The sequence below is a fragment of the Cavia porcellus genome, unplaced genomic scaffold (genome assembly GCF_034190915.1).
Source record: "Cavia porcellus strain 051 isolate PalLab524CR breed Dunkin Hartley unplaced genomic scaffold, mCavPor4.1 scaffold_16, whole genome shotgun sequence".
Classification (NCBI taxonomy): Eukaryota; Metazoa; Chordata; class Mammalia; order Rodentia; family Caviidae; genus Cavia; species Cavia porcellus.
The window spans coordinates 56,958,970-56,984,434 of NW_026947499.1; the positions used below are offsets into that span (position 1 = coordinate 56,958,970).

Below are 25,465 nucleotides of genomic sequence, written 5' to 3' on the forward strand. Positions count from 1 at the left end.
ACTAAGCCCCACCAATAGATACAGAAAATGAAGAAGTCTCGCCATATCCGGCGCAGCCTCTGGCGCTTGCGCCCTGTGCAGAAGAGGTTGGTGACGTCCGGTGGAATCCAAGATGGCGGCGCTAGGTTCATCCTAGTCTCGGTGAGGGCCTCGGGGCTGGTAAGGACAGAATCTAGTGGGTGTATGTAGGAGAGAGGCTCGTGACTGTAGCGCACTGTCAGCTTCTGCATTTCTGTTCTGTCTCCTGCAGATAACGGAAGTGTTGCTTCACCTCGCCTGAAGCCCCTTGGGGGATTCTGCGCTGCTCCGCCCTGCCCACAGCAGCTATGTCTGGGCCAGGCAGCAAACGCGCCGCGGGCGATGGGGGCTCAGGGCCCCCAGAGAAGAAGCTGAACCGCGAGGAGAAGACCACAACCACTCTTATCGAGCCCATTCGTCTTGGAGGCATTTCTTCCACGGTTCGTGGGCTTTTATCCTAGTCGTGAGAACTTGGCTAAACTCTAGTTTCTGGTTTCTGTCCAGACTGCCCAGAATCTTATTGCCAGTTTCCCAAGTTTAGCAAAGTGCGCTTTTTACCATATTCTACTGAAGGAAAATGAGACTAGGACATTTGCCTTCCCTTTATGGATAGAAAAACCAGATTCCCACAGTACTCATGATATGTCAGACTTAGAAAGGCACAGAAGCCAGGCATGGTGGTGCATGCCTCCAAGAGGATTGTTGCGAATTTGAGGTCAGCTTGGGCTAGGAGCTTCTGGGTAGCCTGAACTAAATATCAAAACTTTGTCTAAAAAAAATAATAACAAGATGGGCATGGTGGTGCATGCCTGTAATCTCAGCACTCAGGTGGCTGAGGCAGGAGGATTGCCATGAGTTCGAGGCCAGTGTGGGCTGCGGAGCAAGCTCTTGTCTCAAAAATAATAAGTAAAGAGGCAGAAGCATAACTTAAGCCCTTTCATAACCAAGATGCTTTTCTGGTGGTGTTTGAGCCTTTTTAAATGTTGTTGGTAGGCAGTTTGGAAGTATTCCTCTTCTATTCATTTTGCTTATTTTCCCACTGTTATAATTTCTCCCACTGTTATAACTTACTTAACATATATACTTTTTGCTTTTCTTGGTAGGAGGAGATGGACTTGAAGGTACTGCAGTTCAAGAACAAGAAACTAGCAGAGCGATTAGAACAGCGACAAGCTTGTGAAGATGAACTCCGAGAACGAATTGAAAAGCTAGAGAAGCGGCAGGCCACAGATGATGCCACACTCCTCATTGTCAATCGATACTGGGCCCAGGTTGATGTCTTTTGCTTTCAAAAACCTGACCATGATACAGTTGCCAGTTCTGGGATTGCCCTGCTGGGGAAGGAGAATCATGCTGGAAAACACTGAGGAATTTATGGCACTCTTGGTGCTTTTCCCCTTCAGCTGGATGAAACTGTGGAAACCCTCCTTCGTTGCCATGAGAGACAACGGGACCTGTCTACAGGACCAGAGGCACCTGGGACCCAAGAGAAGCCAACGCGTGATGTGATCCCTCTAATGGAGCCAGGGACATCAGAACTGAGGGGTAGGGCTTTAGGATCTGGGGAATTTAAATTCTAGGAAAGGTCCTGGGTAAGAAGGGTCTTTTGATTTAGGGCTCCTGAAATGCCTGTCTCATCTATTACCCTTGAAAAGTTGATTTCATGTTTGGGTAATAAAGGCAATAGGAACAGAGGTCTTAGAATTTAATTTGATTCATACTTGTATTCATGTTGCCACCCTTTTAGTTAAAAAGTATTGTTAACTGGGCATGGTGGTGCATGCTTGTAATTCCAGCACTGTGGGAGGGTAAGGCAGGCAATTTCAAGGCCATTTGAAAACTTGGCAAGATTCTGACTTAAAAAACAGAACAAACAAACATCAAAACCAAGATGTAGAGACCTGGGGTTCAATTTCTAGTAATTCAAAAGAGAAAAAAAATATTGAATGTTGACTTAACACTTTTCTAGACTTGAAGAAATTAAAGATAAACAGAAAGAAGTATTCCTGCCATGAGGAAGGAAATTATTCTACACCATAAGTAAAAAATGTTAGGGTCCTGACAGTGGGTCAGTAAATGTGAGTGCACATTTTTTGGGTTCTAGGTAAACTGAGGAGGTAGAGAAAGCATCCTTGATGAAGTCTTTTGGCAGCTCCATATCCTTGAGGAAATGACTTTACCTCCCCAAACTTCAGTTGTCTTCCTGTCAGGAGAATATTGGTGTATTACAGGTTGTGCCAAGGGAGCCATGGAGAATTGAAGGACTGACTTTGGAACTTGGTTCAGAATGATAGGCACTGTCATTTTCATAAGGGTCTGTCCCTCTCTCCCAGAAGTCCTACCAATGCAGCTGCGACCCCCTCTCAGTGAGCCAGCTTTGGCTTTTGTGGTGGCATTGGGTGCCAGCAGCAGTGAGGAAGTGGAGCTGCAGCTACAGGGACGGATGGAATTCTCCAAGGCAGCTGTGTCCCGGTTGGTAGAGGCCTCAGACTGCCTGCAGCGCCAGGTAGAGGAACTCTGTCAGCGAGTATACAGCCGAGGTTAGTTCTTTCTATCCCTATTCTTGATGTATATGGCCTTGTACCTTATCCCCCACCCCCATCATGCTAATGCCCTTACCCCAGAATTCCATGAGAAATTAATCAGCCTGTTCTTGGGGGAAAAGGTTACTCTGTAGATAGAGGATTTCAGCTTGGATTCCTGGAATACAACTTTAGAGAGATAAGTTTCGAGAGTAGTTGATGCTTGTAGGATCATCACCTCCATCTGGCTAGACACGTCTCTGGAGCACTTTGTGCAATTTTTTTTTCAATTTTTTGTTTGTTTGTTTGTTTCTTTTTGAAGACAGGGTCTCACTGTGTAGTGTAGGCTGGCCTTGAACTCACTGTGTAGCTCAAATGCAAAGCAGTCCTGCTTTAGCCTCTTTGAGTGTTATGCAAACTTTAGTGGCAGTTGATCCACAAGGCTTTGCATGTTAACAAGGTTCTCCTATCTGTAGTTTTTCCTCCTTAGTCTGATCTTTTGAGGCAAAAAGCCATCTTCTCTGAACTGGTTTCCTCCTTTGTACAGTGGAAATAAAAATTTACTTTACTTAGGTATGGTGGCACACACCTCTGAATCCTAGCACTCAGGATGCAAAGGCAAGATGATGACCACAAACTCAAAGGCAGTCTGGGCTACATAGGAGTTCAAGGCCAGTCTGAACTGTATAGTGAAACTCTTGTCTCAAAAATCCAAAACCAAAATGAAAACATCTTAGTTTGTTTTGACACATAACCAAGACACCTCATAGATCACATTGTGCACCTAGCAAACTCCAGAGAGTTGGTACATTGCCCTCTTGCTCAGGACTTGCCTCTTATCTGGGCCTTACCTTCCTAGGGGATGGAGAACCTCCCAGTGAGGTGACTTGGGCACGTACCCGAGAGCTGGGCAGAGAGAACCGGCGACTACAGGACTTAGCCACTCAGCTGCAAGAGAAGCATCACCGAATCTCACTGGAGGTGAGTCAAGCTTTTGGGGTAGAATTAGTATCAGGGCAGAGTTTGGGTAAGGTGAATACCCAAGGATCTCAGAAAACTCTGATCTTTCCTTCCATTGTACCCAGTACTCTGAGCTCCAGGATAAAGTGACATCAGCTGAAACCAAGGTGCTCGAGATGGAGACAACGGTGGAGGACCTACAGTGGGATATTGAGAAGCTGCGCAAACGAGAGCAAAAGCTCAATAAGCATCTGGCAGAGGCCTTGGAGCAGGTAAAGCTGGGTGCCAAGGCAGATAGAGCTGGGTCTGAGAACCTAGTTCCTGTGCTTCACATTCATCAGCTTTCTCTTTTTGTGTAGCTGAACTCTGGGTACTACGTTTCTGGGAGCTCTTCAGGCTTCCAGGGGGGCCAGATAACACTCAGCATGCAGAAGGTAAGCAACCACCTTCCTCCCAATCTCTCTTGTAGCTTTTTCTCTGATACTCCCCTGAAATTCCCCTGAGAACAAAGGGCAAACATGTACCTCTGAGCCTGTTCCCTTCATTTCTCGGAGCCTTCTTTCAGTCACTTGTATTCTTACTTAGCTAATAAATCCTAAGCACTAAGTGCTAGGCAATTTGGAGAGGATGGATAGGTTAAAACCAGAGCTTCATAGAGTGTTGGTTCCACTTGGGGTAATAGGTAAGGAACAACAACAACAAAAAAAACCAAAACAGTACATCAGTTAGTTATAAGTACTGCACACGTGGGGGAAAAAAAGGCACAGAAAGAGATAAATGGGAACTAGGGTCCATTGACATTTTGAGGTCCCTGCACCTTTTTTACCTTGTACTTGAGCTTATTTAGGTTTTCAACAACATTTGTCACATAAGAACCTTAGTTTCCAGTATCCAGTATCCCATGCAGCATGGAATTTCCTCCTGCTTGTTTGGGGGCCCTGAAGAAAGTCTTTGGTTTGGGGCTTCAAAGTCCATCCATGTTCTGCGCAGTGAGCTTGGGTAGAACGTGTGACGGGGTGTGAGGGGAGATGCTGCCCATCTTGGTCCTGCCTACCACAGCCCCTTCCATTCCTTAGTTTGAGATGTTGAATGCAGAGTTGGAGGAAAACCAGGAGCTGGCCAATAGCCGCATGGCAGAGCTGGAGAAGCTGCAGGCTGAACTTCAGGGGGCTGTGAGGACCAACGAACGCCTCAAGGTAGGCTTATATTTGGCAGTGAGAGGGCCTACGTGTGCAACATACAGTGGCAGATCTCCAAATCCTCTCACTCATGTGTGTCCTTGCTCTTAGGTGGCCCTGCGGAGCCTTCCTGAGGAGGTGGTACGTGAGACTGGAGAGTACCGTATGCTGCAAGCCCAGTTCTCACTGCTTTACAATGAGTCCCTGCAAGTGAAGACCCAGCTGGATGAGGCCCGGGGCTTGCTGCTGGCCACTAAGAATTCCCATTTGAGACACATTGAGCACATGGAGGTCTGGTCCTGGGACGTGGTATGGGGATGAGGTCAGACCTTTAGCATTGCTCCTTAGCTTTGAAGCCCAGTGTAGCTGCCATAGGTTCCTCCAGAATAGATCCTTCATGAGGTTTCTAGACCTGCTGTGGTACTGAGAGAGTGTGTGGCTCTTTGTCGCTTGAATCCACAGAGTGATGAGCTGGGACTACAGAAAAAGCTGCGCACGGAGGTTATCCAGTTGGAGGACACGCTAGCCCAGGTACGCAAGGAGTATGAGATGCTGCGCATCGAGTTTGAACAGAACCTGGCAGCCAATGAGCAGGCAGGTATGTAGAAGATCAGTCCGGGGGGGTACTTAAATTGGGAGCTCTTTTCATTTTGCTGACCCTTAGCTTCCCACAGAAAGCAGGGACTGCACTGGCTCACAGGCAAATCATATCACATCCAGCTGATACGATTGATAGAACAGGCACGGCCAGAATATGAGCTGTTCCTCCCGCTGGGATTCTCTGGCCTTCTGGTATCTTCCTTTGGAATGCATTTGTTTTACACAAACTTACTGAGTATCACCTGTGACCCTGGCCTGTTCTAGGTGTTGCAGTTGTGTGAGTGTACAAAACATGAAGAATCCCTGCCAATTTTGAACAATGTTCCAATGAAGGAACAATAAAACAATTTTTATGTGCATATTGGTAGATACCAAGAAATGTGAAAGGAAGATGGGAATTATCTGGACAAAGGGTGCTTCAGCTTGGGATGGTAGACTAGATAAGTAATTGAGATGACATTTAAGAATCTGAAACAGATTGAACATTTGTGAATGTTACCTATTGGAGATTTAAAAAATTCTGCCCTAGCAAAAATAGTACAGATAGATCCTGGCAGGTTTCTTTCTGGAAAGTTTCTTTGAGTCTGCATTATCTGCTTAAATGAGGTCACACTATTAAGGCCTCAGTCTTCTCTTCCCTCCCAGGGATAGTATTGGATCTGCCAAGTCTCTTCTGCTAGGGGTTGGTGCTCTAACAAGTACTAGTCTGACACGCTTCCTTCCCAATATTTTTTAGGGCCTATCAACCGTGAGATGCGCCACCTAATTAGCAGTCTCCAGAATCACAACCACCAGCTGAAAGGGGATGCCCAGCGATACAAGCGGAAGCTTCGAGAAGTACAGGCTGAGATTGGCAAGGTGAGGACAGTGTTGCCTAGAAAAGCTTTGGGTAGACTCCAGTTAAGTACTGACTCACATTCCTCTTCCTGTCTTTGTAGCTCCGGGCCCAGGCCAGTGGTTCTACCCATTCCATCCCCAACCTGGGCCACCCAGAGGACTCTGGCCTTGGTACCCCAGCTCCAGGCAAAGAAGAGAGTGGGCCAGGCCCTGTTGTTATTCCCGACAGCAGAAAGGAGATAGCATTAGTACCTGGTGCCACCACTACTACTTCCTCAGTGAAAAAGGAGGAGCTGGTCCCTTCTGAAGAGGATGCCCAGTCTCTAACCCCTGGGACCCAGGGCCCTTCCTCCCGGGCCCGAGAACCTGAGACCAGGCCTAAGCGAGAACTTCGGGAACGGGAAGGGCCTAGCCTGGGACCTCTACCTGTAGCCTCAGCTCTCTCAAGGGCTGATCGAGAGAAGGCCAAGGTGGAGGAAGTCAAGAGGAAGGAGTCAGAACTGCTCAAGGGTCTCCGAGGAGAGCTCAAGTGAGGCCCCTGTTGCTGTCTTCTCTTGTCCCTGTCAAGACCCTGTCTTGTCCCTGTCATGTGGCTTACAGCTTTACTTACCAAGCCTCCCTCACACTCCTCCAGGAAGGCCCAGGAAAGCCAGAAGGAGATGAAGCTGCTGCTGGATATGTACAAGTCTGCCCCCAAGGAGCAGCGGGACAAGGTGCAGCTCATGGCAGCTGAACGCAAGGCTAAGGCTGAGGTGAGGGCAGGTAGGGCTTGGCAGCCATGCTTAAAGGCATTACATGGGCTTTTGACCAGAGCTAAGCCCTGGTTCAGCAGGAAGCAGTGACAGAGCTCCCTTGTGTGGCTGTAGGTTGATGAACTGCGGAGTCGCATCCGGGAACTGGAGGAAAGGGATCGAAGGGAGAGCAAGAAGATTGCAGATGAGGATGCCCTTCGGCGCATTCGGCAGGCAGAGGAGCAAATTGAACATTTACAACGCAAATTGGGTGCTACAAAGCAGGTGTGACCCCTTGTGGTCCCCTTGCTTCTGGAAGCTGGGATTCTCTTAGCCTTCTGTGGGTTCTTCTAGCAGATACACCATGGTGGCTAGTTTGCTCTGTGGTTCTTAGCCATGTTTTCCTGTGGTTCCTGCATAGCTATTGTATCCACTTAGTACTTCCCATTTAATCCCTTCCTGCCTGATACAGGAAGAAGAGGCTCTGCTGTCCGAGATGGATGTGACAGGTCAGGCTTTTGAGGACATGCAGGAACAGAATGGGCGGCTACTACAGCAGTTGCGGGAAAAGGACGATGCCAACTTTAAGCTAATGTCAGAGCGGATCAAGGCCAACCAGATTCACAAGCTTCTTCGGGAGGAAAAGGATGAGCTGGGCGAGCAAGTTCTTGGTCTCAAATCCCAGGTACAGCCACCCCAGAGTGGAGTTTGCTGGGTGGCACCGGAAAGGTGGGGTTCCCAGTACTGAGGCCCCCCATCCTCAGGTGGATGCCCAGTTGTTGACCGTGCAGAAGCTGGAGGAAAAGGAGCGGGCCTTGCAGGGCAGCCTTGGGGGAGTGGAGAAGGAGCTGACTCTGCGCAGCCAGGCCCTGGAGCTCAACAAAAGGAAGGTGAGGAAAGGCAGAGGTCACCAGCTCACACCCTTTCCCTCTGATTCTGCTTGAGGAACCTGATGTGGAGACTAAGGCAAAGACCAGTTCTACCTCTTCTTACAGGCTAGCTTAGCTTATAAATATCAAGCCTTTACTTGTGCACTGGCCTCTGTGCTCAGAACTTAACATGCTTGGTCACATTGCAGTGTCACAGTAATCCTACCAGGATGATTTTTGTTGTCCCCATTTGTTTTGTTTTGCTGTGTTTTTTTGAGACAGGGTCTCACTGTGTAGTGTAGGCTGACCTTGAACTTACCGTGTAGCCCAGGCTGTCCTCAAACTCACTGTAGTTCTCCTGCCTTAGCCTCTAAACTGAGTGCTGGGATTAGGGTACTACCATGTCTGGCTTGTCCTTATTTCACAAGTCAGAAAACCAAGGTATAGGGAGGCCAGTTGAATTGTTTAAGGAGGAATGAAGCTGGGATTTGAGTCCAGGTCTTGGCTCTAAGACCTGCATCCTAACCACTCAATGGTCCTGCCACATACTTTTGTCAAACATAAGAAATTTCTCGTTTATGGCAAAGGCTTAAGGTTAACATTAATTTTGTATTATTTCCCCTGTCAGGCTGTTTTCTTTCCAGTTAATTTATTTCCTTAAATGTTTTTAACTTTTTATGGTACTTGGGATTGAACCCAGTACCTTCCAACTGAGCTGTATCCTCAGCCTTTTTTAAATTTTGAGACAAGGTTCTGCTGAATTGTTCAGGTGTTACTCAAAATTGCAATCCTTCTGCCTCAGCCAAAATACAGAAATTGTAGGCATACACTACCATACCTGGAGGTGGCATTTGTAAAAATACTGCTGCTGTGTACCACACCCATGTTGACCACTGACAGATGGAAAAAAAGGGTCCCTGCCTTCTAAAATCCAGTCAAGGCTGGATTTTCTAGTCTTGATGTGCAGAGAGCAAGCCATATATATATGCATATATAATCAATATAATGCTGTGACAGATCACAGTAGGGAGACAACATTTGAGCCAGGTCCTGAGGGCATTATATGTGTGTTGGAAGGAGCCTAGTGCAGGGTCACAGAGCAGAAAGGAACAAGTCAGGGACGAGGGGAAAGGAGGAGATAAGGCTGAGGGTCTAGAGGCGGCCCAACTCAAGTACAAATCCAGCTGAAATGTGTAACATGGGCATCAGTGGATGTGCTCCCCAGTCTCAAGCAAATGGCTCCCCTCCTTTCTGTCCCACCCACCTCAGGCAGTGGAAGCAGCCCAATTGGCTGAGGACCTCAAGGTGCAGCTGGAGCATGTACAGACTCGTCTGCGAGAGATCCAGCCTTGCCTGGCAGAGAGCCGGGCTGCTCGTGAAAAAGAGAGTTTCAACCTCAAAAGGGCTCAGGTGTGTGCCTAATGAGGGTGGACTGAGCCAGGGTTGCCAGTGTGGCCAGGCTTAAACTGTTCAAGGGAGAGAACCCTCACTCTTAAGCTATCCTCTCTGCTGCTCCAGGAGGACATTTCACGGCTGCGGCGCAAACTGGAGAAGCAGAGGAAGGTGGAGGTTTATGCAGATGCTGATGAAATTCTTCAGGAGGAGATCAAGGAGTATAAGGTGGGGCCACTAGGCTGAGCTGTGCCCCTGTCAACCCAGGAATTAGACTGAGGGGTTGGTGAGAGGTATAGTAGTTAGTCTTGGGACGCTGGACATAAGATAGGAGAAAACACTGTGAGGTCAGGCTCCAGCCAAGCACTTCGTGGACACCTGCCATGTGCCAGTTGTAGTTCCTAGTTTGATGTATGATGGGTGAATTGAGACCTCCTGAAAGTGACAGGTAGTCGGGGTAGGGCAACCAAATAATTACCCCATCCCCATGAGTAATGTGATTGAAGAGACAGGGGGGCAAGGAACTAAGGAGAGGCCCTTAGAGGCTCCTGAGTCAGCAGGGTTCCCAAGGCCAGCCTGAACAATGGGCAGAGTCCAGGGAGAATGGAGATGAGGGGGTGTAAACAACTGAAAGGTATTTGTGGAAGCCTTGAGAGAGGTGTGTTGAAACAGTAGAGCTGATAGTCTTTTTTGGTGGAAAGGGAATGGAGAGGTGGCAAATCCTGAAGGCTATGAGCGACCTGACTTACGCCATAGAAAAGATGGAGTCATTGAAGGCTGTGGGTTTTTTTCCCCAAGAGGTGATGTTGGGGGGAAACCCCAGAGTCTTACGCGTGCTAACCACACCCTCCACCACTAAGAAAAGGTTTTGAAAAGGACAGGTTGGCTGTTGGATTTGGGATAAAGGAGGTAATGGTTAGGGGAAGGGAAGTTGTTTGCTGCAGTCACTGAGATAAGACTAATGCTTACTAAAACTGAAGCCATTGAGATTGTGGGTTCAGGAGGCAGAGATGCTTGGATTTGGGGATGGGTTGAATGCCCTCACCCCCACCTTGTCCCAGTCTGGGCATTCCCAGTTGGGGAGGGGAAGTGGGATATTAGGGAGGACTCCTGAGTTTTAGTTTGCAAAACAAGGTAAGTGACAAGTACTTTTTAGTTAGGAAAACTGTAGGAGCAAGTTGTAGTGGAGTGTGTTCAAGGATGCTGAGAACAGGGTGCCTGTGGGACTTCTTGGGAGACTAGAAAGGCACTTGAGGCAAAAGACTGGGCGGGGATTGATTCCAAAGTGGGTCAGAAGAGTGCTGGGCTGTGTCAAGTCAGTTGCCTGAGGGGAAAGGCAAGACCTTCTTAGTGGTAGACAAGCTAAAGATCCACAGCAGTATCTCAGGGTCACACCAGGGCTGGGCCCAGGTGAGGGGAGAAAACATTTTTAGTGGCACTGCCATCCCTTTAACAGAAGCAGGGAAGAGAATGTAGCTAGAACGAGATTTTGACAGCCAGTGGGGCAAGATAAAAAGCCCTAGTGCAAAAGATTCTGAGCGGGTCCATGTCCTTGAGAGAATTCAGACTGCCTTCTGGTTTTGAATGTCAGCCTCTTGAGCTTCAGTTTCTTATTTATGATAGAGTGCTTATTTTCACCTTCCAACATTATGGTGAGCATTAGATACATCTGCTATGTGGTAGGCTTAGCCTGAATCACCTCCTGCTGTCAGCTTAGAGTCTGCACTGTCAGAATTGTTCCAAAGCTGATGCCTTTGCCTGGTCCAGGCGCGGTTGACCTGCCCCTGCTGTAACACCCGCAAGAAGGATGCAGTCCTTACCAAGTGCTTCCACGTTTTCTGCTTCGAGTGTGTGCGGGGCCGCTATGAGGCCCGCCAGAGGAAGTGCCCCAAGTGCAACGCAGCCTTTGGTGCCCACGACTTCCACCGAATCTACATCAGCTGAACTTGAAACTCAGGGGACTTTGGAACACCCATGGATCCTGGGGGCTGTGCCCCTAGTCCCTCCCCATCCTAGGTGCAATGGTTCCATTCAAGACCCCATGGGCCCAATCCCTGCCCCATTTATTTGGTTCAGGGGCCCTGGTACATGCTATGGGAATGGAATGGGGCTCAACTCATCTTTTCCTGAAGGTCAGCTGCAGCCAAGAGATCACTCCTATGAGGCCCAGAGCACTTCTAGAGCTTGGGAACTGGCTCTAACCGTGCTCCTACCCTATGGACCCATCCTAGCCCAAAGGAGAAAATTCCCAGGCTGTGTCCTTCCACCTTAGAGGAGCTTCACTACCTGCCAGCACACCCACAGTGAGGACCGGAGGTGGGCCAGGCCTTCTACCCCTTGCTTGAGACTAAGCTTTAGGGCCCTTTGGAGACTCATCACCCACTAGCCCTCACCCCCACCTTGTCCCAGCCTGGGCAGGGCTCCTATCCTTCCTGACGCATTCCCTGGACAGTAGGTACATAGCAGGTGCTTCTGCTAGGACCTAAAGGAACTGCTTCTGGAGGCACTACCCTGTTCCTCTGGGAGCTCTGCAGTTGCTGGGGTTACTGCTGTTGGGAGTGCTGAATCAAGATGACCAGTTTCTATTCTAATCTGATCCATCCCAATCTATTCCTTTGCAAAGCCCACTTAACCTCCAACCCATGCATCCCACAGCTCCACTGGGTCCCAGACCCTAACCCTGTTTTTATCCAGGTGGCATTAACTGTAGTGGAGGTGAAACTTCCCAGATGTGACAGGTTAGTCTCAGCTGCTGGGCCAACTTCGGATCATTCCAGATAGAAGAGTTTCATCCAGTACCCAGTGATGGAGCCTGTAACCATGATACTACTTGTGCTGCCTTCCCAGGCTTACTTCATGGGCTATGAAGTCAGTAACAGGGAGGCCTGGGAGGTGGAGCTATGGACAGACGCGCAGGGACCTACTTGGATTCAGTCTGCTCTAGAGATGTCTTGTACAGGCTATTATGAATAAATGTGCCACTTGTGGCCTACAGCCAGCGTAGCCAGACCTCCTGTACCAAATGTCCTGGGTTTAGCTGCTACACCTGTCCAGCTCTCCCTTTGCTTGGTGTGGACCTGGGAGGAGGGCTGGGCTTGTATGAGAAGCACTCTTGCCCATACCCATACTGATAGCTTAGTTACACCGGGTAAGCCCAACAGGCGAAGGATACGGTCTAGCAGAGGGCAGAGGGAGGGAATCTGCACAGCTGACCTCTTAACTACCATCAACACCAGCCCCCACTCCCCACCCCTGCCTGGGCTGGCCGGGCCCTCGACAGTCTTTGTCTGCTAGGGCCAGGCTGCAACCTGGGAAGGGTAGTCCGGTAGCGCTTGGCGCTGTAGAGGTTGTCGGAGAGCAGGTTACCTGGTTGTGCTGAGGGAAATCTGGCCCTCGGAGCTTTCACCACCCCTATCCTACGAATGCACAGATTTAGGACTCTTCGGCCAGTGATTTTGTTCATGACTTCATTAACTACTGCGCGTGCCACGGTTCAGCGCGCAGGAGGACCCGTGGGCGGAGGCATCGCTGTGGTGGTGCTGGAACTGGACCCTGGACCAGTGCTGGCTGGGGTTGAGGCCAAAGCAGTGGCTGCTGACTTGGTCAGGACTTTGTGGGTCTCTACCGCCATTTCAGTGGTTGCGAGACCGCAGGGACTGGCACACTTGTCCTTTTTCGGGCCCCATTGAGTCCCCTGTGTTTTGGCGGGGTCACCATGGCTGCTCCATGTTGGGCTGGAGATGGAGGTACGAGCTGCTGTGCCCTCAGGAGCGGTGTTGGTGGTGATAGGCACGCTGACAGAGCCACGTGCCGTAGCAGGAGAGGTCATTGGGCCACAGAGGAGTTGTGTTTGGATGGGGCACAACAGTGCCAAGGCTAGGGGAAAGCAGGATTACATCACAGAGGTGCAGCCATCTATGCCAGTGGCAATGACCCGTGTCTGGAGCTCTGTGCCCAGGAAGAGTCTCAGCCAATCTTCTCTCAGCATGATCCTTTTTCAGGAGTCACTTGGAGTGGGCTACCTAAGTAAATGCAAGTAACTGGACATGTCTGTGTCTTTCTTTATATCTTCCCTAAAGGGCAGACTATTTTGGAGGGTGAGGCTAAAAACCCTTTTGGTTCTCATCCGGATAGAAAAGTAGGTTTCAAACCACTTTCTCAAGCTCAAGCCCAAGTAAATGGGGAAGGGGGTCCCAGAATCTCAGTGCAGGGAGCAAACATTGATTGGGTAGCTCAAACAAAAGGTACTCCCAGTAAATGGCCTACCAAGAACCTTTGCTGGCAGGATCTGTTCTAATGGTCAGCCAGACCTCTCTGCCTAGGAAATCTGACCCTTTCAAACCCCCAGAAGACCCACTAGCCTCTGGCTATGGTAACCCTGACCACAGGCATAACGCAGCCAAACCTTTTCTTTGTCTAGCTCTGACCTTAGCTGACCTCTTGGGAAATGAGATTGTTTCAGGGATTGTTTTCATCCAGAACTATAGCTAATGATGGCTAGCAGAGCATATAACAGGGACCATTCAAATGTCCATTGGTTCCTGTAGAGTCACACTTCCCTTGTTTCTTATGCTCAAGGCCTTCTGTTGGTTCTCTCCATCTTTAAACTAGATCCTCTTTGTCCTTTGCTGTGCTTATCCATGACCATGGTTATAGCTAAACTAACACCTTGAAAATTACTTTTCAGGACTGGGGATATAGTTCAGTGGTACAAGTGCTTGCCTGGCAAGCCTGAGGTTGATACCTGGTACAAAAAAATTTTTTTTTTCTATACGACGGGAAAGTATGTCACACTCAATCCCACCAACAGCACCTCTTCCTTAAGCTTCTCAAACAAGACACCTCACTTCGTGAAAAAAAAAATTTTTGCCTTACTTCCCTTATCTATTCTTACACTCATCTGTTTGTGCCCCCTACCCCCCACCCACTCCTGGCCTCTGGACACAATTCCCAGTTCCTGAGATGGTCATCCTTTAGGTGACTCCTGAGTTACCTGGCTCTCTGCTATGGCAGGCACCATCACCTCTGAGCCAGACTGCACTGCCTGCTTTCCCCCTATATCTCCCTCACCTTACTGAGGACTCCTTTAGCACACTATTGTACCTCAGTGTTCACAGGGCTTGAAACCCCAGGAATGTGGAGAAACTTTCATTATTTCCCTATGAAGGGCAAATCCATCCTCCCATGTGCCCAGAACCCCAGAATGGAGAGACAGCCTGTACTGGGGTCTGGCTCTGAGAGTCACCTTGTTGCCTAGGGCAAGAGTCCCCTATGAGGACAGAAGCAGGTGACAGGCTAGCAAAAGTTAACCTCCAACAGCTACTTAGGAACCATAGCAGGCTTGAGAGATGTAACATGGAAGCAGGCTGGGCATGGGGATCACTTGGAACTGCCCCCAAGGGGCCCAGGCAAGTCACACCATGGAGAGGAGAGGCTGGGCTGGTACATAGCCTGCTTAAACTTCTGCTGTGGTTTTTGGGCAAGTGTCTATTTCCCAGAGCCTCAGTGTTTCCACATGATGGGAGCCAGTGGACTAACTCGGAATGAGGTAAATCAGGGCTCCATCCATCTCAGGGATTAGTATCCATAGGAATTAGGAGAGGCAGCTGCCAGTTTCTGGAACATATTAGAAGCTGTGGCACCCTTCGGAAGGTGTGGATGATTGGCCAGAGGCTTCCCTCTGGCTCCCTGGGGCTGCATAGCTGGGGATCAGGTGTCCCTGTCAAATACCAGTCAGTCACCCAGCAACCAGCCCATTGTGGCTGATGTCAAAGCCAGGTACTGACAAGAGCTGTGTCCTTCTGGGGTATATGTTGTAAAATTTCATAAACCCCTCTGTTTATCCCATAGAGCCTTGGGCATGATTGTGGGGAAAAGTGTGGGACCAGGCTGCACTGAGATGACTTGTGGGTCTTGGCTCTTAGAGGCTGCTCTAGGATGAACAAGAAGATAAAAACATCTGGGAAATCTTATTCCCTTTATTCTCTTCAACTAATCAACATGACCACCAGTGGTACAACACTGTTATTGATACACAACACAAGTGGGGCCTTTTCACACCACAGGGACAAGTCAGGTGAGTAGGGCTTTCCTCATAGGAGCAAAGGCTTATGGAAGCTGTTCCCCCTGGGCAGGGTCATGGAACCCAACCTCTTGGTTGTGGTTTCAAGTGCCCCCCTTTCTGGATTCATGCCCAGTCCTTTCCAGTTCCCATCTGACCTCCATAGCCACAGGAGTTTCAAGTTTCACCCTAAGATAAGATCATTTACTTCCCTCCCGTTTCACCAGTGACGACTCATCCCTGGTTGTCAAGCTCCTCTACTGGGGAGGGCTCTGGCTGGTGTGGAGTTGGATGAGAGGTTCCAATTATATTATACTGTCCACACGTCATACTGGTGGGCAAGTGCCTGCATTCAGTACCAGAGCCAAGACTCGTAGTCCTCACCCATCCCCCCAACATGCGAGCATCCTACTATGTATGCTACACCCTAGTCCTCAATAGGCTACAGGTAGCCTCAACTATACTGACCACCTCCACAAGACTGACCTCTGAGCTCCAAAAGATGCTCCCCAGCACTTTTCTGGGGACAGCTTCTAAGGCTTGTTATCTGAGGGAACCTGCTTCTAGTATTACAAGGGGTTTGTCTCTACATCTTAGTTTCTACTACCATCTTAGAGGGAGACAAATCAGCTTAGACTGGGAGGGCTTATCTCATCTTACAGGGACATTCTGCTGACACTTCTTATCACTAGAGATTCATAGCCAGGCTCCCTGCCTCAGGGGTGCTTTCCTAGCTGGCACTTGGGTGGTGTAGGGCTTCAAGTGGATGTTAACAAGGCTATCCCCACAATCACAAAGGCCTGCATTTTTCTTCTCCCCAGGAGGCCAGAACATTTCTCCCTCAATGTTCTAGATTTGGAACCTTTTAAATCTCAGTTATACCTTTGGGTGAAGGATAGATGAAGAGTGAAGTTTTCACATTCTGAACTGTTAGGCCATGGAATTCGAGGTCTCTTCTATAGCTTTGCAGGAATCCAGGTCACCTGTCTCTCTTACACAACTCCTGAAGGGCCATCTCACTTGGCATCTCAGTTCTACTTCAAAACCCGTCTGTCACTGGTGCTAGCATTGAGTCAGGGAGCACTTTCTTTCTGACCCAGCAGTGAACAGATGCCTCTGCATCTTCAAGGGTCTCCAGGGTTGGTGGGGATCCTGGTGGGAGATGATTCCCTCTCTTCAGTCATTTTAGAGTAACTGTCTCTCTTGTCAGACAACCCCTCATATGAGCAGGTCTGGCCGAGTTTATGAAAGGTGTGTCTGTGTGTCATGTGAGATGGGCCTGGCAGGAGAGCATCTCCCATCCTTCCGCTTCCCTCAGAAGATTTCTGGCTAAGGAGAAAGGAGCCCTTGAATCTGTCCCTTTCCAAGGCCATGATCAGGCTGGTCATCCCAACTCCGAGTTCCAGATACCAGCATGAGGAAGGTGGTGAGGCTTCTGTGGACTCTTCAGAGACCTGTGGTCCAGTGCACAGGAAAGGCTGAGGTTGAAAGCATGTTGCTGTCTAATCCAAGGTTTGTATCCTGTCATCTTGCCATGGCCACAGATGACTCTCGTTCAGAGAAGTCTAGGGAGGACAACCACACACAAGCCATGAGTCTCTGAAGGAATTTATTCTTTGGAGGTTGACTAGCAGCAGTTCTCCCTCTTCACTGAGGATAGAATTTGAGGAAATGGACTGCCACAGCGGCAAGACTTGTGGCAGTTAGATTTTAGGAAAAAACCTGACCATGAGACCTGAGAATGTGGCAGAGGCCCCCTCCGACCCTGGAGGCCTCTAAGAATAGATGTCTCTAGCTAGGCTGGAGACAGAAGGGTCCTGCCTGTTGGCCTGAGCTGGATCTGCTTATACTTGCAGTTTAACAAGGTCCCAGAAAGGGGAGAAACTGGCCTGGAGTTTACTGGGTTCCACTGGAACAGTTTTTCCACCTTAGTCTGCTTTCTTCCAAGCAAATCTAACAGAAATCCCTCCTAATTATTGTGATGGTTTCTCAGTATTCTTAAAGTTTAAAGAAAAAAATCCACCCCAAACTTCAGCCTTTAAAAAGGTTTGACATAATTTGTTTTTTTCCTTATTTTTGGGCTTTTGGTAATAATGAATTTCATGGGTCTATTCCCTCACATACAGTTCTAAGATTGGCCTCGTGTCCCATGGAGCCCTCCCCCCCTGCTCCAGTGCAGCTGGAATTTTTCTATTCCTAGTCTCTATTCTGTGGGTTCAAAGACTCGTCAATTACTTTCCTTCTGTTTTCTTCCTTTTCCATTTCACCTGTTCCCACACTATTCTTCAGCTGAGAATTTTCCTCAGTATAACCATCTGTCAGTGCTGGGAGGGGGATTCCCTCCCACACTCGCGCAGAAGAGGGCACTGTGGGACAAGTGTGTTAGGTGTGTTTCCGACACTTTTTGAGGGTTGTCCTCCTGATTCAAGGCCATGTTGTACTCCCTGACCTTCCTGATCCTCTAGAATTTTGATGAGTTTAACAAGGATTTTGATACAGTGTTATGGGGTTGCTTACAGACTTACTGAGACCTCTTCCTACAATTAATAGGGCTTTTATCCACTATGGTTGATAGGGTTTTTCTGCTACAGACTTAAAGGGCTTTTTTGTCCTATATATTTATAGGGTTTCTAACTCAACAGTTTTTTTCTACTGCCTTATAAGTGATTCCCACCAATAATTGTAAAGGGTTTCTCATGACTGATGTAAAAAACACTTCCCCGCGTTCATCTTTCACTTCTCTACAGGGTTGTCTTCCTCTCTCCACATGATTTTTAGGGGAATCCAGTGTTCCTCTCAGGAAAGAGAGGTCCCTGGTCTCCAGACTCATTTCACAAGGAAACACCAGGATGGCAGCTTCTGTGGAGAAGGAGGGCTGCGACTTCTGGGAAGCTGTCTCCACACTCAGGGCACAAATAGAGCTTTTCTTCTGAGGGGGTTTTGGGGCTTTCCCCTTCTCTGTGGCTGCTGCTTCCTGTGGGGCTGGAGGCCTCTCCCTTACCTTCCTGGCTTGTGGACAGGGTGGCTGGTTCCGGCAGGGTGTCCCCAGATTTGAGGGACTTTTCTTGGGTGTGTGTTTCCTGGTGCTGCATGAGAGCCAGCCGATCAGGGAAAGAGGCCTTGCAATCGGAGCAGCTGTAGGGTCTGGCCCCCAGAGGGCTCCTGAGGTGCTCCAGAAGAACAGAAGAGCTCTTTCCCAACTCAGACCCCTTCCCCAGCTCAGGACTCTTCTGGGATTTCCTGCCTGCATGGACTTTTTGGTGCTGTAGTAGCTCAGAGCTAAGACCAAAGCTTTTTTTGCATTCAGGGCATTTAAAGGGTTTTCCAGTTAGGAAAGGACTGGGGCCTGCTCTTGCCCCTGCCCCCTCCCCTGTCCCAGTCCTACAATCAGGAAAGAGAAAAGGCTTTTCATTGCCATGGGTGAGCTGATGTTGGAGAAGCACAGCACGATCCAGGAAACTTTCTCCGCAGTGGGAGCAAATGTAGGACTTGGAGGAGAGCAGCCCCAGCCTCTGGCTGAAGCCCTCCTGACCCTCTGCCATCTTAAGGGACTGGCCTGGGTGGTCAGCTTTGCCCTCTGCAGCACCTGGGTAGGAATTCCCTCCAAAAAGGAGCCTTGGTGATCGAAGCTGAGGAGGTTTGGGAGCCGGGTGTGTGATGTGACCATCGGCATTTTTGTAGGGATTTTCTCCAATGTGGATCCTCTGGTGCTGCATGAAGATCCCCTCATCATTGAAGCCCTTGCCACAGACCAGACACTTATGGGGTTTGGCTCCAGGTGGTGGGGTTAGCAAGGTGGGATCCCCAAGCCCGAGCATGGAGTCACCTTGAGCTCTGCGGGCAGGGGTCTTGCCTCTCTCGTGAATCACCCGATGCTGCTCCAGCTCATGAGCCTCCAAGAAGGCCTTCCCGCAGTCAGAGCACACAAAGAGGTTCTCGTCCATGTGCGTGCGCACGTGTGTGATGAGGTTGGAGCTCTGGCTGAAGCTCTTGCCACACTCTGGGCACTTGTAGGGCTTCTCGCCAGTGTGTGTGCGCCGGTGCTGGATGAGGTGCGAGCTACGGATGAAGCTCTTGCCGCAGTCAGAGCACTTGTACGGCTTCTCGCCCGTGTGGATGCGCTGGTGGCGGATGAGCGTGGAGCTCATGATGAAGCTCTTGCCACAGTCGGCACAGATGTAGGGCCGTTCACCGCGGTGGATGCGCTGGTGGTTGATGAGGTTGGAGCTGACGCTGAAGCTCTTACCACACTCAGGGCATTTGTAGGGCCGCTCACCTGTGTGCGTTCGCTGATGCCGCAGCAGTGTGGCACTCAAGGTGAAGGTCTTGCCACACACAGGGCACTTGAAGGGGTCCTCACGCAGGTGGGTGCGCTGGTGCTTGATGAGTGTGGAGCTGTGGCCAAAGCTCTTGCCACACTCAAGGCATTCATAGGGTTTCTCACCCGTGTGCGTGCGCTGGTGCTGGGTCAGCTCTGAGCTCTGGATGAAGCTCTTGCCACATTCAGTGCATCGGTAGGGCTTCTCACCAGCATGGATCTTCTGGTGCTTAAGGAGATTGTGGTTCTGGCCGAAGCGCTTGCCACACTCAGGGCACTTGTAGGGTTTCTCACCTGTGTGTGTGGCCTGGTGCTGGATGAGGTCTGAGCTGCGGTAGAAGGCCCGCCGGCACTCGCTGCATTTGTAGGGTTTCTCGCCTGTATGGGACCGCTGGTGCTTGATGAGGTTGGTGCTCTGGGTGAAGGCCTTCTCACACTCGGTGCACTTGTAGGGCTTCTCACCCGTGTGTGTGCGCTGGTGCTGTACCAAGTTGGAGCTCCAGCTGAAGCACTTGCCACAGTCAGGGCACTTGTAGGGCTTTTCACCCGTGTGTGTGCGTTGGTGCTGTACCAGATGTGAACTCTGTGTGAAGCTCTTGCCGCACTCTGAGCAGGTGTTGGGTCGTTCACCTGTGTGGATGCGCTGGTGTCGCAGCAGCTTGGACCACTGGCTGAAGCTCTTGCCACACTCATTGCAGATGTAGGGCTTCTCAGCCCCTGCAGGGCGACCCTGCACCAGTTCCCGCAGGCTGGGCTCATTAGCAGGGACCACTGGGGGGTTGTTCCAGGTGGGAAGGGTCCCCCACTGCCAATTGGCCTCACAGGCCTTGGTCCAGTCAGATGGGGCAGGGACTACCTCAGGAGCTGGAGTCTGGTGGTCTGAGGGGTTGGAGGGATCCAGTGGGACTGGGGGTTCCTGAGAGGCTGAGGGGTCCTGGGAAGGGCTCTCTGGGGGTGTCTCAGATGTGTCCTTGGGCTCTGGACTCTGAGCTGGGTCTCCCAAGATGATCTCCTCCCCAGAACTCTCCTCCTGAGGGCTCTCCGCTTCGTTCCCACTTTCAGCACCTACAGACAGAAAGGGAGTCTCTAGCCCCCATCTCCTTTCAGAACATGGGGTCTGGTCTCTCTTCCCTCCCCTGGGTTTCCCCCAGAGTCTGGGCCCCTCCCTGAGCAGGGGCCACTGTCTCGTTTGGACCATAGTCCCTTCTTGTGCCCTCACCTCCAGAAGCATCATTTGTGGTCTCTTCAGGACCCTCCAGATCCGGGCCCCAAAGTGCTGTTTCAGGCTCCATCCCAGAGCTCAGGACCAGAAGGGATCCGAGGACCCTGGGAGGGGAGAGAGTGGCACACAATGGAAACTATGGTTTTCTCTACTCCCCTGAACCTCATTTCTCCCTTACTCCTGCTCAGTGAACTTCATATCCAACAACCTCCTTTTTCTGGGCACAGATCCTCACTGTGCCCCCCTCCTCCCTGCAGGCCCGATTCCTGCTCCAAGATCACAACTAGGCAAGTGAACTTAAAGAGAGCAATTAAAAACTCATCAGTCATAACCCTTTGAACCAGACTGGGGGCTGGAGAACTAACTGACATCCACAGGGGAGGTATGTTCTCACCTTACACTTCTGATGCCCAGAGGCTGGGAAACCTGTTATTTTGCAAATCAGAGGAAGCTCATTAAACTCCAATTTTCCTTAATGGGGCAACTAATTGCAATAAACTTTTACCCCTATGCGCCCTAGAGAGAATTGAGGCTGACAGAGTTTAAAAACAAAACAAAACAAAAACCAAAATAAAAACAAAAAACCCCAGTTTCCAAGAGGGGATAGGAGCTCTCCAGAAGGACCAGGATACTTTCCCATTTCTAAGAACAGAAAGAGGGTTCGACCTGTGGTGGAGGAGGGGCAGTTTAAAGACAAGGGCTTCTGCAGGAGCCTGGAGGGAGAGAAATAAAGGAAAATATCTCCAGGGATAAGGTCGCTGCCAGGTGTGTTCCTGTCTCACTCTGTCCTCCCACAACCCAATGAGGACACGTGGAAATCAGGTTGTCCATTTTACAGATTAGTAAATCGATGTGGGAGACACATTACAAAATAGTAAATCAGTGTGGGAGACACTTCTCGAAGTCCCAGACTGGGAAGTGGTGGAACTAAGCCCACAAATGCAGTTTAGCTTGGCTCTCTCTCAGAGCATGAGGTGACCTTGGAAGTCATGTGAGACTCATACTTGTGGGCTGCTGGCAGGAGGCCAGTAGTGAAGAACACTGACAGATCCTGCTGGCCGTGAGAATGGGTTGGAAAAATTCCTGGGACCAGAATTTCTTTGGCTATAAAAGGAGGGGTTGGAACCTGTGACTAGCTTTAGTGATCTGTTTGTATGAGCTCAAGAAAAATCTCATTCTTCTAAGACTTCCAGTTCCAGTCCCATCTTGGGCCTCATCTCTAGTCCTTTTATTCCATTTTGTTGATGCTGTATCACAGGCCTATAATAATAGGTGCTCCATAAATATTTTGTTGAATGACTGAAAGTTGAATGAATGAGCTAGATGCCCTTTGTTTCTGGAAACCTTTGGTCTATCTGCCTTTAAAGATTAGTTTGTGGGCTGGGAATATAACTCAGTAGCTAAGCACCTGCCTGGTAAGTGTGAGGTCATGAGTTCGACCCCCAGTACCAACCCTAAAAAAGATTAGTTTGTGACGAGATGGTAGCAGAGAAACCAGAGTTCAACATGAGCCTCCTGAAGAAAATACTGCTGCCAGTCCTAAAATGATGCATTGATCCCACAATGAGGGAACAGGGCCACAGGAACCAAACAAGGCCTTCCCACATTTCCACCAAAAGGGAATCCCTGGGAGGGGCCTGGGTACCCAGTGCACGGGAACTTGGTGTAAAGGAGACATGGCAAGATCTCAGGAGGAGGCAGCTGAGAGGTAAACTGAGATGGAGCAAGTGCCAGCCGAAGCCTGTCAAAGAGCAGTAGGAGAGAACGAAGTTAGATTTTAAGAAGCAAATTAATTTCTTCACCTCTGCAGCTGTTAGGCTCTGAGAATCCCCTGTGTCTTTCAGTAGACATAAGCAGGGACCCCTGCCTGGCCGAAGGATCAAAGGTGCCAGGCTGTTTTTGCTGGCGACAGGTAAGAGCTTCTGCACCCGGATTATCTGGGCTATGTAAACTCAGTGGTCCAGAGTAGAAAGGAAAGGGTTAAAACGAAGGCCGACACGGAATCGGGAAGACCAAGGGAGGCACAAGTGCCTAAAGCCAACCTAGGCCCCAGAACACCGGCCACAGACCTCACCTCGGGACGCCCCAATGCAGAGCGACGGAAGGGGAAGACGGTCTCTCGGAGAGGTGGGGAGCGGTAAGGGTGACCCTGACGTGGAGGTAGCGGGAATGCGCCCCCTCCACGCGCACACACAGCGCCCACACCAGGCCAGACCCCAACTCACGCTCCAGCCGCACCCAGACCCTTCCGGCCTCCAGGGCCGAGCCCCTGCTCCACAGCCCACCCCCACCCGGCGCCCGGGTTCCCCGCCTGTCCAGACCCGGATCACGTCTCGCCGCCCCGGCCCCTTCCCGGCATGCCCACGCCGCCCCTCCCCCGCCAGACCCCCGCTCCTCCCAGAATCCTCGGCCCGCTGCCCCTGCCCACCCCCCTCGCGGCCCCATTGTTCCCAGCGGCGGCGTCCCGGGCCCTCCAGGCCAACCTCCTCCCCGGGAACCCAGGCGGCCCCGACTCACGGCTCTGGGGTCTGGAAAAGCCGGAAAGCGGAGTTCAGCCCCTGGAGACTTAACCCTTTGAATGCCCTGCTTCGGGGGGTGGGCTGGATGCCCAGGACTCCGGGGTCCTTCAGAAGGGGTGATTCCAGGCTGAGGACCCGGGGACCAGTTCAGGGTGACTGGGACGGAGCAGGAAGTGACCCCAGCTTCCCGGGCCCCTCTAGCCTGGAGTCAGAGCATCAGCTCTATGGGATTTAACCCTTTGCCTTCCACAGCCTGGGGGGGAGGTGGACAGCCGGACAGGGAGGTGAAGGACAGGGAGATGACGCCCCCTTCTTACTGTCTTCTGTGTGAGCTGGCAAGAGGCCCATGTTAGGGAACTCGGGGCCAGCGAGGGTCTCTGGACTTCTGGCTGTTTCCTATCTCACACGGGCTCCGCCAGCCTCACTAGCTAACCCCTCAGATTTGGCGGCTGCTGGTTCCCTGGGGCCAGCCTTTGTTTGGACTCACCCTGGAATGGACTCGGATGCCTGGGTTCCATCTAGAATGGGGCTGAGGCTGCAGGGCAAAGCCGAGGCAACCTGCTGCAGACCTAAAGGAACTGAAGTGAAATAAATCCTGGCAACAGGAGTTGGGGCAGAGAGGGCACTGGGCCAAGAAGGATTTGTAACAGGCAGCTCTTTGGCCTGTCTTTCTCAGTTAGCTCGCCTTACAGGAGGAAACTGTCCTGTGGTAGTGAAAAGAAACCAGTGGGTTCCCAAGTTTTACAGCCTTGGTGTCATTTCCCTTCACCTTTCACTGTGACCTTTTTTTTTTGCAATTGTTTTGTACTGGGAATCAAACTCAGGACCTTACACTTGCCAGGCAGGTGCTTACAACACTGAGCTATAATTTCCTGCCTGTGGCCCTATTTTACAGATGAGAAAGCCAAGGTATGAGTAGCTAGGCAGTATACTTAAGGCAATATTCTTTGGTAAAGATAGGGATAGGAAGACCTGGGAGTTGAATAAGAATTAAGGTGTGTGTGTGTGTGTGTGTGTGTGTGTGTGTGTGTATTAGTTATAGACACAGAGGAATCCCAGAATGCAGGAAGGGCCATCTGTCCAGGGATATATGGAAGCTAGGAGTGAGAAAAACCAAATGTCAGAAATTGTGAAAAATTATATTTCCTTTGAATTGGCATCTGAGGTTCAGAGTCAGGAAAAGGGACCTGGCCAGCGCGAGGCCCTGTCTCTGCTTCTTTCTCAGCACTGTTCCTTTTGCCCACTTGCCCTTCTGCTTGCTCTCCAGGTATATCTGCAGGTGGTCTCTGGTGCCCTGTGCCAGCAGGTCTTCTCTCCCTCCTCAGGACCTTCCCCTTCCAGTCCTCTCATCTTATGGGTTTCCCATGGCTTATCTCCCCCAAAGGGCATACAGAAGTGCTAATGTCATTTCAGCCTGGGCAGAGACTTTGTCTCTTGTAGTCATTGTGTGTCTCTAGTACCTGCAGCAGTGACTGGCATGTGGAAGGTGCTTAATTTGCTGAGCAACCTGCAGAAGCCTGACCTGGTCCCAGGATGGTGAAGCTACAGGCAAGCTGCACCCTGAAGGCTTAGAGTGGATAGTTTTTGTTTGCTTACCCTTTCAACTGAATTAACTGCTATACTTAAAAATCAGTATGTAAAAGTGGGTACAGTGGCATGTGCCTATGTCCTAGCTATTTCACAAGGTTGGAGGTTCAGGTGAGCCCAGGAATGTGAGACAGGGCTGGGGAAAATATTATTGAGACCCCATCTTTAAAAAAGAAAAAGTTCATATGTTAAAAACTGGCTGAGAACAGCAGTTTCCTTCTTTACAGGGGCAATGACTTCCCATGGGAGTCCCTGCCACTCCCTATAGTGTCCTCAGCTCTGAGGGGGAGAGGTGGTTTCACTAAATCAATGCTCTTCACTTTTGTTCTCTCTGTGTGTGTGTACTGGGGACTGAACCCAGCAGACTTCATGCTGAGCTACATTGCCAACCCCTTTTTAAATTGTTATTTTGAGAGAGGTTCTTGCTAAGTTGTTCAGCTGGCCAGGTTTGGCAGGTTAGGCTCAAACTTTTGCCCTTTTTTCTTAGCTTCCTGGTGCTGGGGTTACAGTGTGTGCCACTATGCCTAGCTAGCCTTCACTACTGATGTTCTGACACCCTTTTAACTGCCAGTAGTGCTTAGGCTGTGTCCCCCAAATAAGCTATATGAGGGTGATATTTTCTGTATCGTCACCTCTATCAAGTAATTGCTG

General features: G+C 50.2%; 2 protein-coding genes across 8 annotated transcripts; one reads left to right on the forward strand and one right to left on the reverse strand.

Annotated features, from left to right (window-relative positions):
* The first annotated feature begins 1 nt into the window (after nt 1).
* Nucleotides 2-13,152, forward strand: Rnf40 (ring finger protein 40). Of its 2 annotated transcripts, none has more exons than XM_005007582.4 (20): nt 2-141; nt 251-458; nt 1,122-1,289; nt 1,422-1,563; nt 2,352-2,558; nt 3,400-3,521; nt 3,626-3,772; nt 3,860-3,934; nt 4,577-4,696; nt 4,790-4,969; nt 5,141-5,276; nt 6,015-6,136; nt 6,217-6,644; nt 6,750-6,867; nt 6,982-7,131; nt 7,319-7,531; nt 7,611-7,736; nt 8,985-9,125; nt 9,234-9,335; nt 10,875-13,152. In XM_005007582.4, the coding sequence occupies exons 2-20, from the start codon at nt 327-329 to the stop codon at nt 11,049-11,051; spliced, it is 3,006 nt and encodes a 1,001-aa protein (XP_005007639.1). In that variant the 5' UTR covers nt 2-141; nt 251-326; the 3' UTR covers nt 11,052-13,152. The 2 variants fall into 2 exon arrangements, with proteins under 2 accessions (XP_005007639.1, XP_003477927.1); XM_003477879.5 differs by having other exon boundaries at nt 22-159.
* A 1,913-nt stretch (nt 13,153-15,065) lies between these two features.
* Nucleotides 15,066-23,832, reverse strand: Znf629 (zinc finger protein 629). 6 transcript variants are annotated; one of them, XM_013141734.3, is made up of 4 exons: nt 23,226-23,451; nt 20,706-20,812; nt 18,170-20,551; nt 15,066-16,733 (listed from the first exon to the last, which is right to left on the reverse strand). In XM_013141734.3, the coding sequence occupies exons 2-4, from the start codon at nt 20,776-20,778 to the stop codon at nt 16,693-16,695; spliced, it is 2,496 nt and encodes an 831-aa protein (XP_012997188.1). In that variant the 5' UTR covers nt 20,779-20,812; nt 23,226-23,451; the 3' UTR covers nt 15,066-16,692. The 6 variants fall into 6 exon arrangements, with proteins under 6 accessions (XP_012997188.1, XP_063082909.1, XP_012997187.1 ...); XM_063226839.1 differs by adding an exon at nt 21,103-22,449 and having other exon boundaries at nt 15,066-20,551; nt 23,226-23,450; XM_013141733.3 differs by lacking the exon at nt 23,226-23,451 and adding an exon at nt 23,715-23,832 and having other exon boundaries at nt 15,066-20,551.
* Between the last annotated feature and the right edge of the window lie 1,633 nt (nt 23,833-25,465).